Genomic DNA, 14,969 nt, shown 5'->3' with positions numbered 1-14,969 from the left:
TTAGAAGTGTATTTTTAGTTTCCAAGTGTTTGAAAATTATCTGTTATCTTCTAATGATTTCAAGTTTGAGTCTATTGTGGTCAGAGAACACTCTGTATGATTTCAGTTTTCTTAAGTTTTTGACATTTGTTTTTATGGCTCAGGATGTAGATGTATATGTTCTCATGTTCTCTTTTCACTTGAAAAGAATATGTATTGTGCTCTTGGATCAGATGATCTTTAATATCTAATAGATCCTATTGGTTGATTATGATGTGGAGTTCTGTGTTCTTACTGATTTTCTATTACATTAGTTGTCGAGATGGGGGTATTGACATTTTTAACTATAATTATGGGTTGTCTGTTTCTCTTTACAGTTTGATTTTTCTTCACATTTTGTAACTCTGGAGCATATGTATTTAGGATTGTTATGTCTTATTGGATTGACTCATTTGTCATAATGTATGTCCCTCTCTGTCTAGTAATTTTCTTTCCTCTGTAATCTAGTTTATTTGATATTAATACAACCATTCACATTTTCTTTTAACATTTGTTTTTCCATCTTATTAGTTTCAGTATGTCTATATTGTTATACTTGGAATGAGTTTCTTATAGACAGCATGTAATTGGGTAACATTTGTTAATGCACTCAGCCAGTCTGTCTTTTAATTGGTGTGTTTAGAACATTTATATTTGATGTAATTATTGATATTTAAGGGTTTAAGCCTGCCATTTGTGTTTTATTCTGGTTTTCTTTTACTACTTTCTTGTGGGTTGCTTGAACACTTTTTGTGATTCCATTTTGGTTTGTCTATAGTGTTAAGTGTATATCTTTATATAGCTTTTCCAGTGGTTGCTGTAGATCAGGGGTCCTCAGACTTTTTAAACAGGGTTTAAAAACCAACTGTCTTTAAACCTCCAACTGTTCCTCAGACCGTTGGAGGGCCATTGGAGAGTGCGGTGCACATTCCACCACACATGCGCACTGTGGGCCTGGGATGAGTTGGGTGTTAAGCAGGACAGGCAGCAGTGGCAAAAACACGTGGTGGGCCGGATGAATGTCTTCGGCGGGCCACATGTGGCCTGCGGGCCATAGTTTGAGGACGCCTGCTCTAGATACTACATCATATATATATATGCAACTTATCACAGTGTACTGAGTAGCTTCATCATTTTACCACTTTGAATATAGTATAAACACCTTACCTTGTCTTATATTCCTTTACCCTCATCCCTTTAGGTCTTACATATTTTATCTGCACAGATTTAAAACTGCTTCAGACAGTGTTATCATTTTTGCTTGAACTGTCAAACATAATTTAGAAAACTCAGGAGAAGTAAAGTCTGTTGGACCTATCCATATTTTTGCTTTTTTGTGTTTTTCTTCCCTTTCTATTCTGATGTTTTCTCCCTTATTGTTTCCTTTCTGTTTAGAGAACTTTCTTAAGCCATTTTTTTAGGATAGATCTGTTGGCAACCAATTCTTTTAAATTTCTTTCATCTGGGAATTAATTCCTGAAGGATATTTTCCTTGGATAAGTTTATCAGATAACAGTTCTTTTCTTTCAGAACTTGAAAAATATTTTGTTATTTTCTTGTGGCCAATGTGGTCTGTAATGAGAAATCTGCTGTCTTTTGAATTGCTTGTCCCCTAGAGGTAAGGTGTCATTTTCCTCTTTCTGCTTTCGAGCATTTAGTTTTCAGAAATTTGATTAAGATGTGTCTTGGTGCAGCTTTCTTTCGAGTTTATTTTGTTTGGGGTTTTCTCAGCTTCTTGAATTAGATTTATATTTTTTGCCAAATTTTGGAAGTTTTCAGCAATTTCTTTGAGTACTTTGTTAGTCCAACCTTTTTTCTCCTTTCCTTCTGGGATTCTGAAGATGTGAGTGTTAAATCTTTTGTTATAGGCCAGCAAGTCCTTTGTTTTGCTTTTGTTTTCAGTTCATTTTCTTGCTGTTGCTGAAATTAAGACAGTTTCTATCATTCTCTTTTAAAGTTCACTGATTATTTCCTATTTCCCCTCCATTCTGCTTTTGAGCCCACCATTGATTTTTATTTTGGTCATTATACCTTTCAGATCTAAAATTTCCATTTGGTGGTTCTTTGTATCTTCTGTTTCTTCACTGAGATTCTATATTCATTTGTTTCAAGCATGTTCATAATTGCTTGTAATATTGATGGCTGCCTTAATCGTCATAGATAAATTAACATCTGTCATCTTGATGTTGGCATTTTTTTGGGTTTTTTTTGGCATTCATTTGTGATCTTCCTGATTCTTGGAATGATGAGTTATTTTCTATTGAAATTGGGGTATCTTGGGTATTATGAGACTCTGTATCTTACTTAAACTTTGTTTTAGCTGGCTTCCTCTGATATTACGCCATCAGGGGAAGTGGGGCTGCCTTGTTATTGCCAGGTATGTGGGGTGGTAGATGTCCAGGTTCTTCACTTCCGCTTCCAGTGTTCATGTGGGTAGCTCTTCCTTCTGCCTCCTTACAGGGGTAGGGAAAGGGTCGACACTGAGGTATTGGGTGTTGGGAAGGACTTGTTACTGTTGAGTGGTGGTGAAAAGTCCTGACTCTTCACTAGGCTTCCTCTGACACCACCCCAGTGGGGAAAAGGGGCACCTCATTACTGCCAGGTGGAAATCCAGGCTACCATGGGGTCTCTACAGGAAGGGTATCATCTCCCCCCACCCCAGGGATGAAATGCTGGCACCCTTTTCTGTTGACTTTCTCTGATACCATACCAGTTGTAATAAGGAGCACCTTCTTACAGACTCATGACGCTGGAAGTCTGGGCCCCACACTCTTATCTGTGTAGCGCAGTATTTTCTGTGGTGTTTTTCTGGAGTAGAGCAGTTACTGATAAAAGTTTTCTGTTTTGCCGTCAGCTTCTTTCCTGGTCCTTTGGCTAGAGAGCAGGGTTTTGTTTTGTTTTCTCTTAGTTTAAGTGATAGGGTCTCATTGTGCTGCCCAGGCTGGAGTGCAGTGGCTGTTCACAGGTGCTATCATGACGCACCTGTGATAGCACCATGGCGCACCTATCAGCCTGGAACTCCTGGGCTCAAGCAGTTCTTCTGCCTCAGCCTCCTTAGTAGCTGGGACTACAGGCGTGTGCCACTGCACCAGGTCAGAGGGCAGGTTTTTTGTTGGGGCTTTATTGTCTATGTCTTTCGGTGTTTCTGGGTTGCTGGCTTCTCCGGCACCCAATCCGGGATACATGAGGCAAAAGGAAAACCCAGAGAACTTGCCACCATGTCTTCCTTTGGGTCCCCAGTTTCCTAGTCAGTCTGCCTCCTCCTCTCCTCACTTTCAGAGTCATCTCATGTTTGTTGTATATATAAATTCAGGGTTTTTAGTTGTACTTAATAGGAATAGGGAAAAGTACATCTCTGTCAGAGCAAGTCCCACATCTAGTATTTAAAAGAAAAAGTTATTAAGAAATTCTAATATTGCTGTTCTCTCTTCTTAATAGAAGCCCAGCAATAATGTGCCTCCTGCAAAGTCAAAAAAATTACACAAGTTGGTTGAGGATTCCTTGTCCGTAAATAACCGGGCACTCTTCAACTCCTTAGGGCCTCCTTTTCGGTCAACGACTTGCCATCGCTGTGGCCTGTTTGGTGAGTATGTTGCTCTTAGGTATATGTTGGCTTATTCTTCTTCATATTTGAAAACTAATTTTATGGCAAATTTTAAATGTAAAAAGTGTAAATAGAATATTGCGTGTATACCATACACCCATCTCTCAGCTTTGACAGCTGTCAACGTGCTACCATTCTTCTTTACCCATATTGTCTTATTTTTCCTGCTTCCTCACTGGATTATTATTTTTGTAGTTTTATTTTAGGTAAAGCTTACATGCATTGACATGCACAAATTAACGCCCCGTCAGAAACAGAATATTTCTGTCTCCTCAGAAAGTTCTCTCATGTGCCTTCCTAGTTACTGTACCCCTGAAAGGCAGCTATTGTTCTTTTTTTTAAAGCCATAAATTAATTTTGCTGGTCATAGAATTTCATATAAATGTAATCACATAGTGTAGCCTTTTTTGTGTAAAGCTTATTTAGAGTAGCAGTTTGGAGATTAATCCAAGCTGCATGTGTTCTTTTTTTGCTTATTGCTGAAGAGTATTCCATTGTGTGCTTATACCATATTTTATCTATTCTCCTGTTGATGAACCTTTTGGTTGGCCCAGCATTTGTCTATAATGAACAGAGCAATCTAAACAGTTTACTACAAATCTTTGTGCAGACATGTTTTCATTCATGTTGGGCGCATACATAGAAGGAAAATGGCTGAGTCAAAGTGCAGTGTATGTTTAACAGAAACAGCCAAACCATTTTTCAAGGTAGTGTCCCAGTTTACATTCCCCATTGGTGACAAGTTCGGTTGTTCCACATCTGTGTCTGCTTTTGGTATTGGCAGTCCTTTTGAATTACTCCCTTCTCATGGATATATAGTTGTACCTCATTGTGGTTTTAATTTGCAGTTCTCTCATGATCAGGAATCTTGAGCAATATTTCGTGTCCATCACTGGTTATTTGGATATGTAGGTCCTTTGTTTTTTTCCATTTCTTATAGGGGCATTTGAGGCCAGGCTGGTTTTTTTTGTTTTGTTTCGTTTTCCATTTCTTTGATTTTTGTTTTTAGATAACCTATTTCTTCAACCTGAGTACTGACAGGATTTCTCTTTAATACTTTATTTCAAAAACTTTCTAGGTGTTTTCATGTGTGATTCTCTTCATCGGGTTTTTTTTTTTTAATGGTGCATGGTAAGCCATTTGAGTCTGCTTGTACAAGTTGTTTTCACTAGAACGGAGTTTTTTGTGTTTTCTTTGATTGCTCCTTTTGTAACATACATTCTAGGATCTATGTTAGGAAAGTCAGATATGTCTTACAGTCTGACCTCCCTCTTGTTTTCATTTTTGCAGTCTTTTTCCTCTGCATTTTGAGAGCGCTTGACAAGTTTAATCTTAACACCTAACTATAAACAGCACAGTTCTTTTCAAATAGTCTTCTTGATATGATTAAGAGAATGATGTTTGATATATGTCTGGTCTTTGCAAATGTCTTGATGTCAACCTCAGATATTTGGAATAAAGCCTTATTCCCAGTCGTCTTCTCTAGGCTCGCTAAGGTGTTCTCAGTGCAAGCAGACATACTACTGTTCCACCGCGTGTCAGAGACGAGACTGGTCAGCACACAGCATTGTGTGCAAACCTGTTCAGCAAAAGTAAGTGTTCATACGTGAACTTTTTATTCATTAGAGAATATTTTAAAAGTTTTTTCCTGATAGAATAGGGATCCAATCAATTAAACAGGCCACACTATGTAGAAATTGTTACTTTTTACTTAGGAAAGTATACCTATCTGAAGCAAATAACTCTACAAACCTAGTTTTCATGAATATAATTTTATTAGTACAATATTAAAATTTTCAATCTTAAGTGAGTTTTTTTTTTTTTAATGGTTAGATCTTTAGAATGCCTAATTTTCAATCATGTATGCTTTCCTGGATTTTTTTTTTTTTTTTTTTGAGACAGGGTCTCACCCTGTCACCTGGGCTAGAGTGCAGTGGCATCATCCTAGCTCACAGCAGCCTTGAATTCCTGGGCTCAAGTGATGCATTCCTCGTGCCTCAGCCTCCCAAGTAGCTGGGACAAAAGGTGTGCACCACCATGCCCAGCTGATTTTTTCAATTTTTAGTAGAGATGGTGGTCTTGCTCTTGCTTAGGCTGGTCTTGAACTCCTGAGCTCAAGCAGTCCTCCCTCCTCAGTCTCCCATAGTGCTAGGATTACAGGTGTCAGCCGCTTTCGTGGATTTTAATAAGTCTGAACTCTCACATGCTTCTCGGGTTGTGATTTTTAAAGACATAAGTCTTGCATGGTATTTAACAGTTTACAAAACAGTTTCACATGTAACCTCATTTGATCCTCAAAACTCTGTGTAGGTAATGTAGGGATTATCGCTATTTTACAGATAAGAAAACTGAGGCTTGGAGATTGTGACTGTGTCCCTTTCATTACGTGGCTTTTGGTAGGAGGATGGCTATGCACACACAGGGTGGACCGTTGCATAGCCAGCACTGGGTGGCTTCACTTTGTGATCCTCTCTGGGAGAAACTGTTTTGCTCTTTCTGGATTTTGTTCATTGAGAATTTAAAATAATTGTGATTTTTGGCCCCTGTTCTTAACTGCCTCTGTAGTATAATTTTTATAATCAGTTGCTTTATTTCAGTTTCCACAAACTTGAAAATAATAAATCATCTTTTGAAACAAAGAATATGGAAGTGAAAAACGAGGTATGGTAGACTTACTCTTTGTCTTTAGAGTAAAGAATGACTCCTCTTTATCAAATTAAAAGGACTTAAGCTAAAGAAAATATTCCAAACTTATTTCTACATTTTACCAGTATTTATTTAAAAACAAATTTCCTGTTGAGTAAATCTGTACACCTTAGTGATGGGATTTGGTGACTTTTGGGAGTCTTTGGTAACTTTATTTCTAGCTTTTGTCCAAAAAGGACTTGAGATGGTTGTGTCTCAGTGTAAAATCATTGGACAGTCCCTTCTTCATAGCCCGCTCCCACAGGTACCTGTTCTCTAGTGTTGTGTACTGCACTCTAATAGGGCCTAGTTTTCTATCTAAGGAGCATTTTTTTCTGTTAATAGCTCTCTTCCACTTAGATAACTGTGGGCTAAGTCATTTGTAATCATAAAAACATCTGTTGTGTCCTACTCATATTTATGAATAAGTTTTAGCTTCGCCTGTTCTTAGCCTCTACTTTAAAAATATGACTTCTTCAAATATTCATTCTTACAAAAACATTAAAAGTATAAATTTAAAAGACCTCCCCTTTTTAAAAAAATAAACTCAACATCATCTTCACCATCATGGTCTTCTTGATGTCTTCGGTTACTCTCAGTGCTATGTACATAGCCGGTAGACAGTGAGTTTTAGTGACTCTTGGAGGCCTTCACTATTTCTGTGCTTTTTTTATTGACAGACTATTGTGGCTGTGCTTCTGGCAAACAGTGGCCACAGAGTCATTGAAACATGTGCTTTTAAGTAACTCACGTGTTTTTTCAAACCAGAGTGACTATCCACTTGGAGTTACTAAAGAACTAGATATTCGTCCTGAGAAAATAATGTTTTCTGATTTGAGAAGTCTACAACTCAAGAAAACCATGGAAATAAAGGTATTTGTTGTAATTATACAATAATCGTCATATACAGAGATCCAGTGAACTATAGATTTTTATATCTTCATTTACTATTTTTGAATTCACAGGGTGACTACAAAATACCTGATTAATAAACATTGCAAAAACTTTCTACAATGCTTTTTGTATCTCAGATATAAAGCTTTAAAAAATTCACATTTGCTTGTGTTCCTTATAAATTACTGCATCTTCTCTGTTTTTTAAAGGGTACTGTTACTGAATTCAAACACCCAAGTGACTTTTATGTGCAGTTATATTCTTCAGAAGTTTTAGAATGCATGAACCAACTCTCTGCAAGCTTAAAAGAAACATATGTAAATATGGTGCATGAAGAAGATTATATTCCTGTCAAGGGGGAAATTTGTGTTGCCAAGTACACTGTTGATCAGGTAACTCCTAATGAAATGAATTATTTAATATTAATAAAATGTTTTAACTTACCTTGGTCACATCAACTTAGCAACACCACAGCTGTCAATGACACGTCATGACCTAAAGCCAGACTCTGGTCACACTCCTGTTTCGCTTCCTTAGTGTTCCATGCTCTGTTCAGTTTACTTCCTCCATGCCCAGCCCTCTCCAACTCGATTTATAGGCTCCTAAATTGCTGGTTGTAGACTGTTGGTTTTGAAGCTTGTGCTTATTTGTATAGCTGGGCCATTAGTGTGTAGTAGAGTTTAGTGGGCTAGAAATAGCTTTAGAATAGTTGTGTATATTAAGATGTCCTAATGTTAGGCATTTCTTAGCAAGATTCTTAGAAAATTAAGTTGACTTTTTAATTGAATGTCTCAGAACAGAAGAGTAGCCTTTCTTTTGCATGTTCTACAGATTGGTTGAGGGTTTTTTGACCTAAGATTGTGAAATGTGGTTTTGAAGCAGAGTACCATTCTATTTCATTTTCAGACCTGGAACAGAGTAGTAGTACAGGATGTTGATGTGCTGCAGAAGAAGGCACATGTCTTATATATCGATTATGGAAATGAAGAAATAATTCCAGTAAACAGAATTTACCAACTTAATAGAAACATTGACTTGTTTCCTCCTTGTGTGAGTGTCTTTTACTTTCTAAATTCAGAATCATGTCCCAAAGGAGCTGTTTTTAATGTTTTGACTGACACAATGTTTGTGTGTTCTATTCTACCATGTTATTGTACCTATTGATACATCTTTTACTATGTAGATGAACACCCATTGGCTATCTTGTCCTTATTTAGTTAAGTGAGAAACTAATCTCATTTTCGACGTGTCTCATCAATCTGCTCTTTAAAAGCAGTCATTTCTATATTTCATTGTTTTGGCAGTGGCCTGATTTATGTATAATTGAGGGGTAATTATTCTTTCATGAATTTCTCAAGCTTCAAATACCAAAAGTAAGCATTATGAATAAAGTACCTAGAGAGACACATAATAATTATATCTAAAGTTGTTTATTTGGTTAGATTTTTGATAAATTTTCAGCATGAAATACATTTTTTAAAAATCTTCAAATGATTATAAAAAGTCATTTTTAAATACTAATTTTTGTAAGTAACTTGCACAAAATTTTTCAGGCCATAAAGTGTTTTGCAGCCAATGTTATCCCAGCAGAGGGGAATTGGAGCAGTGATTGTATCAAAACTATTAAATCACTGTTAATGGAGCAGTACTGCTCTATAAAGATTGTGGACATCTTAAAAGAGGAAGTGATTACCTTTGCTGTAGATGTTATGCTGCCAAGTTCAGGTAAGATCTGAGTGTTTCTTTTTAAATTGTACACTTAATATGTTACTTAGTTTCTACCTGTTACTAAGAAGAAATGGAAACATGAAGTGAGGCCAAGTAAACTCCTCTCTGGAGTCATTCAAATTGTGACTGAAAATATGGCCTTGGCCGTGTTCTTGTAGTTGGCAGTTTGTCAAAGACTTAGCACAAATTCCTAGAACCAGGTGGCTTAAAAGGCTAGATTTAGACTTAGTGTGGGAGTAACTATGTTATCCTTTTACTGTGGCCATGATAATATCTACTCCTAATTTCCATTCCTTTATTGAGAGAGATTGAATTTCTCTGTGAATTCATTCATCCTCAGCAATGCTTTCTCTTTGAGCAACCTTCACAGAACTACATTTTGTTTGTATGTAGTATTTAAGTTGTGGAAATAGAAACACTTTGGAATCCTGTCCTTCCGTTCTTGCCTCTTCATAATCTGTCTGAAAAGTGACTTCTCACTGCTTGCATGTAATTGCTTCTCAGTTTCCAAGATGTTACCCCTCTACTTCAGGAGGGCTGGCATTGTGGATGATTTGGTAGAAAATGCACTTAACCTGCTATGGAATTAATTATAAAATCTGTTTTGTTTCTTTGCTATGTACGTTTCATATTATGATTTCAGCTTTTAGATATTATTTCAGGGAACTTGACATTCACATCAATGCTTATTTCAGCCATACTTTCAGTCTGAGAAAAAATAGTCTTTTGTCCTAAATTTATTGCTTAAATAGCAAGGTTACCACCTCATAAGATGGTTAATGTTTGTGAGGTGGCAGCTGAATCTTTCAAGTAATTCAGAATTTTGAAGTTAAATCTTTTCATTAAATCTTCTGTCAATTGACTATAGGAACTTTGCTTTGATTTAAGCTGTACTACTAAACTGAATTTTGCCCATGGAAACTGAATTGGTCAAGCATGTGCCAGCATACTAATAGTTACAATGTGTGATTTGGTGATTGACTTGTTTCTTACTCTTTTCCTATAATGTTTTGTATAATATCTCAATGGAGGTATATTTTCTTAATCACTTTTTAGGAAAACTCTTAGACGATGTGCTTATAGAAATGGGATATGGCTTAAAACCCAAAGGACAAAACTCTGAGAAGCAAAGTGCAGATCAAAGTGAGTATACAGATTAATAATAGATCGATGCAGTGACTTCCGTTATTGAAGAATATCTTCTCTACTAAACAAAGAGGGCACAACTATATAGCACTGTCAAGACTTGATGATAACCATTTGATAAACTTTATATAAGAAAGATGACATTTTTAAATTAGTGATCTGTTGTATCTAATTTCAATCTTCCCTACCTGTTCACCTTCTCTGTTTTCCAGGTAAATCTTGACATGGTAATTATCAGATTAGAAAGTATTTAATATTGTGACACTTCAGCTTGAGGGCTTTTTAGCACACATTTCCTTAGTTTATTTTTCTTCCTGTGTATTCCACCAATAATAAAATAGAGTTCTAGAATTTTATTCTTGTAGGATAAGAGTTTGTTTTTCATTTATTTACTTGTGTGTGTGGTTTTTCATTTACCAAGAGCATCAAGAAATTTTGCTATCAGTGTTTTATTTCTGCATTCCCTAGTTATCGGTGTCATTTGTTCTGTTTCCTCCTTTACTTTGATGCTTTACCAATTACTTTAGTTGTAATAATAATTCCTTTCCTCTTATTTATCCAGAGGCGATTTCCAGATTAATGGTGCCATGATTGAGCACATTGTTATCATATAAACAGACTTGCCTTATCCCTAAGTCTGCCTTCTTCCTTACCTCCCATCCCTTGCTCTAGATAATTTGTTGCTAAGCCGTTATTTTTTCTTTGCTTTCTTTCTTTTTTTTTTAAATCTGCGGTCTTGTTCTGTTGCCCGGGCTGTAGTGTAGCAGCCCAATCATAGCTCCCTGCAGCAGCCTCAAACTCCAGGGCTCAAGCAATTCTCTCACCTCAGCTACCTGAATAGCTGGGTCTATAAATGTGCCACCATGCCTGGCTAATTTTTAAATGTTTTGTGGAGACAGGCTCTCGCTGTGCTGTCCAGGTTGGTCTAAAGTCTTGGCCTCAAGCGATCCTCCTGGCCTCCCAAACTGCTGGGATTACAGACAGGTGTGAGCTACCATGCCTGCCATTAAGTATTGATTCTTCTTCCCAAATAGCCCTTGCATATATCTTTTTATTCTTTCTTTTCCCTACTATTTCCTTAGGAATTCTCACCATTCATGGACAATTGAAACAACCTTCTGATGTTAGCAATTATTTGCTGTCTGTGTCCATGCACTGCTTGCCTATATGATATCCCTGAAACACAAATCTTGTTGGGACAACTCTGCCGAAAAGCTTTCAGAAGTTATTTGCCATCTAGGGGAGAAAACCAAACAATTAATGGTCTATTGGTAGTCACTGTTGGGACCTTAAGTGTTGGTGGTGTAGAGTGAGGAAAACTAATGAGGAAGATAAACCTGGGGCCAGGACATAGAGTGAAAAGCTGTGATGGGAAAGGTGGGAAGAGAACGGGACAAACTTTGTCAGAGCAACAACAGAAGGATGTGTGCTTCTAGGAGAGGGAGTGGTCAGTAACGTCAGATGCTGCTGAGGGATCCAGAGGAAGGAACAGTGAAACCACCAAGCAGTACCAGCTTCGCTAAGGAAGGCTATTCTGTGGTCAGAACAGGCAGGGAAGAGATTATGCAGCAGTGCAGTAGAGCGAGTGCAGGGTGCAGTGGAGTACAAAGGGAAGGGCACCCAACTGAGACGTGGAGAGAAGCCCTCTCCAAGTGATGCCATGCTGAGCAGGAAATAACGAGGTGCTTGGGGGTAGGGAGTGTGTTCCAAGAAGAAAGAACACAGGTGTTAAGGCCTAGCGATGTCAAAGAGCCTGATGGGGCTTTTGAAAAACTGGTAGTCATGGCTGGATTTGACCATTGGGGAGAGATGTAGGGTAGGGAAAGGAATGTTGGGAAGTGAGCCAGAGCGGATCATGGAAGGTCTCAAGAACTATGTTCATGGGGTTTGATTTGATTCTGAAGCCAGTGGAGGAGTGAGAGACGTCTAGAATCATGTCATTAGATTCGAGTGGTGCTTATGGCTATGGGAGAAGCAGAGATTTGGAAATGAGAAAAGATAAGAGATGGGATATTGCCAAGGGTCCCTTTTAAACCTGGAGAATTTAGCTATGACTCAGTCACAGAATCAGAACTGCTCTTCTGCCTGCCCCTTTGTGACCTGGCCTGGTTGAATAGCCTCTGCAGCCTCGTCTCTCTCACAGCCAGCACACGGAGCCACCGTTACCAGGGCGCGGTACTTCACGCTGCCACACTCCTGTCTCCTCTCCTGAAGCGTTGTTACGCCCAGCCGCGCTTGCCGACGCCTGCCTTTAATGTTGCGCACCTGCCTCCACAGCCCTCCCTTCTCTTGCCATGTTCATCCCATTGTAGCTTCTGATCTGAACACCTTCTGTCTCCTACAAAGTTAGCTTTGAGGAGCAAAGACTGGCCTTTTACTTAACTACCTCTCCCTATTGCTTAGCATGAGACCCAAGATACCATAGACATTCCATATATAATTTTAGAAAGCTTAGCACAGTGACACGTGCCCATAGTTCAGCTACTTGGGAAGCTGAGGCAGGATGATCCTGTGAAGCCAGTGCACTATGGCGGTGCCTGTGAGTAGCCACTGCACCCCGGCCTGGGCAGCATATCAAGATCCCATCTCTTAAACCCTTGGAGGGTCTTTGATGGACTAATGCACCTAAAGGGACCATCGGGATCATGGTCCCTTCCACTCCATGTGTTTACCCATGCGCACACAGAAGCTGACTGGTGCAGTGGGTTACCCTAAGACTTGGTGGGATGGAAAACCAGAATCAAGCTCCTTTTTAGTCCAGTTCAGTGCTCTACCCACCATACTATGCCACCTTTCCTATGAAACAACAGGGTGGCAGTTCATTTTTCTTGCGATTGCATTTTTCTCTTGCCTCTTCCCTTATTTATATTTGGTCTTTCCAAAACATTTTTATGTTTTTGACTTTTAGTCTGTCTCTTACCTTTACCTTTTACATTTGATCATTGACTTTACCTCAGCTAGGCTAGTGTTCTGAGCCAATTATCCATTTCAGTGGGATTACTAACATAACTTTGGGAATCTTTTGTAATACACTCTGAGAGGTCATTCCTAGGTAGCAGATTCCCTCCACTTTTGTGGTCTGTCCACGTTTCCGTTTGGTCTTAGAGAGCCAGACTATCTAGGTTCATGGTAAGAATCATTTTATTTAATAATTCTATAATCTAGATAATGTATTTTCTCATATTTCTGTGTTCAAACAGTGAAGTTGACCTTAGTTTTATCTGAATGTTATCCTTAGTTCCTTAAAGCAGTTTTTCTTTGTCTTTCAGGATTCTGGTATGTTGTTGTCATGTCTTTCTCTCAGTCTTGATCCTAAAAATGTACTGCTTTATACTTGGAATTTTATAGACCATGTGCTTTTCTCTTTCCTTTGAGTTTTCTTATGTTCTGAATTAATTTTTTATTATGTTTGAAGCCTCTCCTTCTTAGACTTAGGTTAGCCCTATTTGTATGTTGCTTGTTCCTTTTTTGAACAGTTTAATATGTTTTTAAATTTTTAAATTTCTAATTAAATATATTTTATCAAAATAGTTTCCTATGGGATTTATGTAACTGAAGAGCAGGTTCTAATCTGATGTGTCTACTTCGGTATCATGAGATGATATCTATTCCAAAGTACATTTGCTTGAACAACTCTTTTAGAGATTGTAAAGGTTCTATTAAAGAACTTTTAAATTAGATTTAAATTAGATTCTTTTTATGCTGTTGGTTTTATTTCTTGGAATTAGTCTAGCTTTTGGTGACATAGAAAACTGTCTTCATTATAAACAGTTGTTATTTAGAGAGAGAAACACTATGAGCTCTCAGACTGTCACCTTCCAGGAACCCTGTGCAGTCAGATTGATATTCTTTTTCAAAATTATTAAAATGTGCATAATTTTTTTTTTTATGAAACCCAAATGGCTTATTTTTCTCTTTTCTTATAAGATGATCCTGAAGATGTTGGGAAAATGTCGGCTGAAAACAAAATTGTTGTAGACAGAAGTGACCTGATCCCCAAAGTGTTAACTCTGAATGTAGGTGATGAGTTTTGTGGTGTGGTCGCCCACATTCAAACACCAGAAGACTTCTTTTGTCAACAGCTTCAAAGTGGCCGTAAGTAAATCTTTTTATTTGTTCTAACGAGCTAATGTACTTGAAAAGACTCTACGTGCAAAAATAAAGATAATGTATAGATATGTATTTCTTTTATTTAAGATGTGATCTATATCTACAGATAAGCTTGCTGAACTTCAGGCATCCCTCAGTGAGTACTGTGGTCAAGTGTCTCCACGCTCTGACTTCTATCCAACCATTGGGGATATATGTTGTGCTCAGTTCTCAGGTAAGGAAAGAGTGTTACTGGATTTCTTTTAATTAAAATTGAGTAAAAATAATTGAAGCAGAATCTTTGGTTTGCACTGAATGACTGCACTTGAAGCTTGAGTACTTAGAGTTTACCAATTATGTTTTAAATATGTCCAGTTAAACTGGATCAGAGGAACGTGTTGTGATATGGATAAGGGCAGAGGGCCTATGTCAAGGGTGGAGGTATAAAGGAAGTTTTGTTGGCTATTTCGTCAGCCCTTTAGTTTTTGGAGACTAGTATAGATAATTCATTTATGTAAACATATAGATGTGAAACTTTCCAGGTTCCTATCTTCACCAGTTTTATTTGGAATAGCCAGAGGACCTGGAAGTATAGAGTTGTCATGGTGCAGCATTTGCTGTACAAATCCTGCCTTGTGGTAACCAGGTTCTGTTATTCTCTGCTGAAGGGGAGGGCCGGTGGCCTCATGGAAGGGGAGAGGCAGTAAGCCTCCGGTAAACTCATTGCTTGCCTGGTGGAGTTTGGGTGACATATACTGCCAGGAGTTTTAAATTAGTCCTATTGGTTGCCTTAGTGAATGGTTCA

At 37.9% G+C, this 14,969-nt stretch overlaps 1 protein-coding gene across 3 annotated transcripts in view; it reads left to right on the top strand.

Moving 5' to 3' along the window:
• Nucleotides 1–14,969, top strand: part of TDRD1 (tudor domain containing 1) — a 45,601-nt gene that overhangs the window by 14,317 nt on the left and 16,315 nt on the right. Inside the window, exons 1-11 of one of the 3 annotated variants that reach the window (XM_076009772.1) lie at nt 2,849–3,110; nt 3,457–3,601; nt 5,109–5,214; nt 6,220–6,283; nt 7,076–7,180; nt 7,411–7,593; nt 8,108–8,251; nt 8,755–8,926; nt 9,986–10,072; nt 14,003–14,170; nt 14,292–14,399. In XM_076009772.1, coding sequence (XP_075865887.1) covers nt 6,266–6,283; nt 7,076–7,180; nt 7,411–7,593; nt 8,108–8,251; nt 8,755–8,926; nt 9,986–10,072; nt 14,003–14,170; nt 14,292–14,399 — 985 coding nt within the window. In that variant the 5' untranslated portion in view covers nt 2,849–3,110; nt 3,457–3,601; nt 5,109–5,214; nt 6,220–6,265. Of the gene's footprint in view, nt 1–2,848; nt 3,111–3,456; nt 3,602–5,108; nt 5,215–6,219; nt 6,284–7,075; nt 7,181–7,410; nt 7,594–8,107; nt 8,252–8,754; nt 8,927–9,985; nt 10,073–14,002; nt 14,171–14,291; nt 14,400–14,969 lie in introns of those variants that run through there. The other 2 variants (XM_012772458.3, XM_076009773.1) reach the window with 2 other exon arrangements.

The sequence above is a fragment of the Microcebus murinus genome, chromosome 14 (genome assembly GCF_040939455.1).
Source record: "Microcebus murinus isolate Inina chromosome 14, M.murinus_Inina_mat1.0, whole genome shotgun sequence".
Taxonomy (NCBI): domain Eukaryota; kingdom Metazoa; phylum Chordata; class Mammalia; order Primates; family Cheirogaleidae; genus Microcebus; species Microcebus murinus.
The sequence above is the reverse complement of the archived record's forward strand: the minus strand, read 5'-3'. Positions and strand labels throughout refer to the sequence as shown.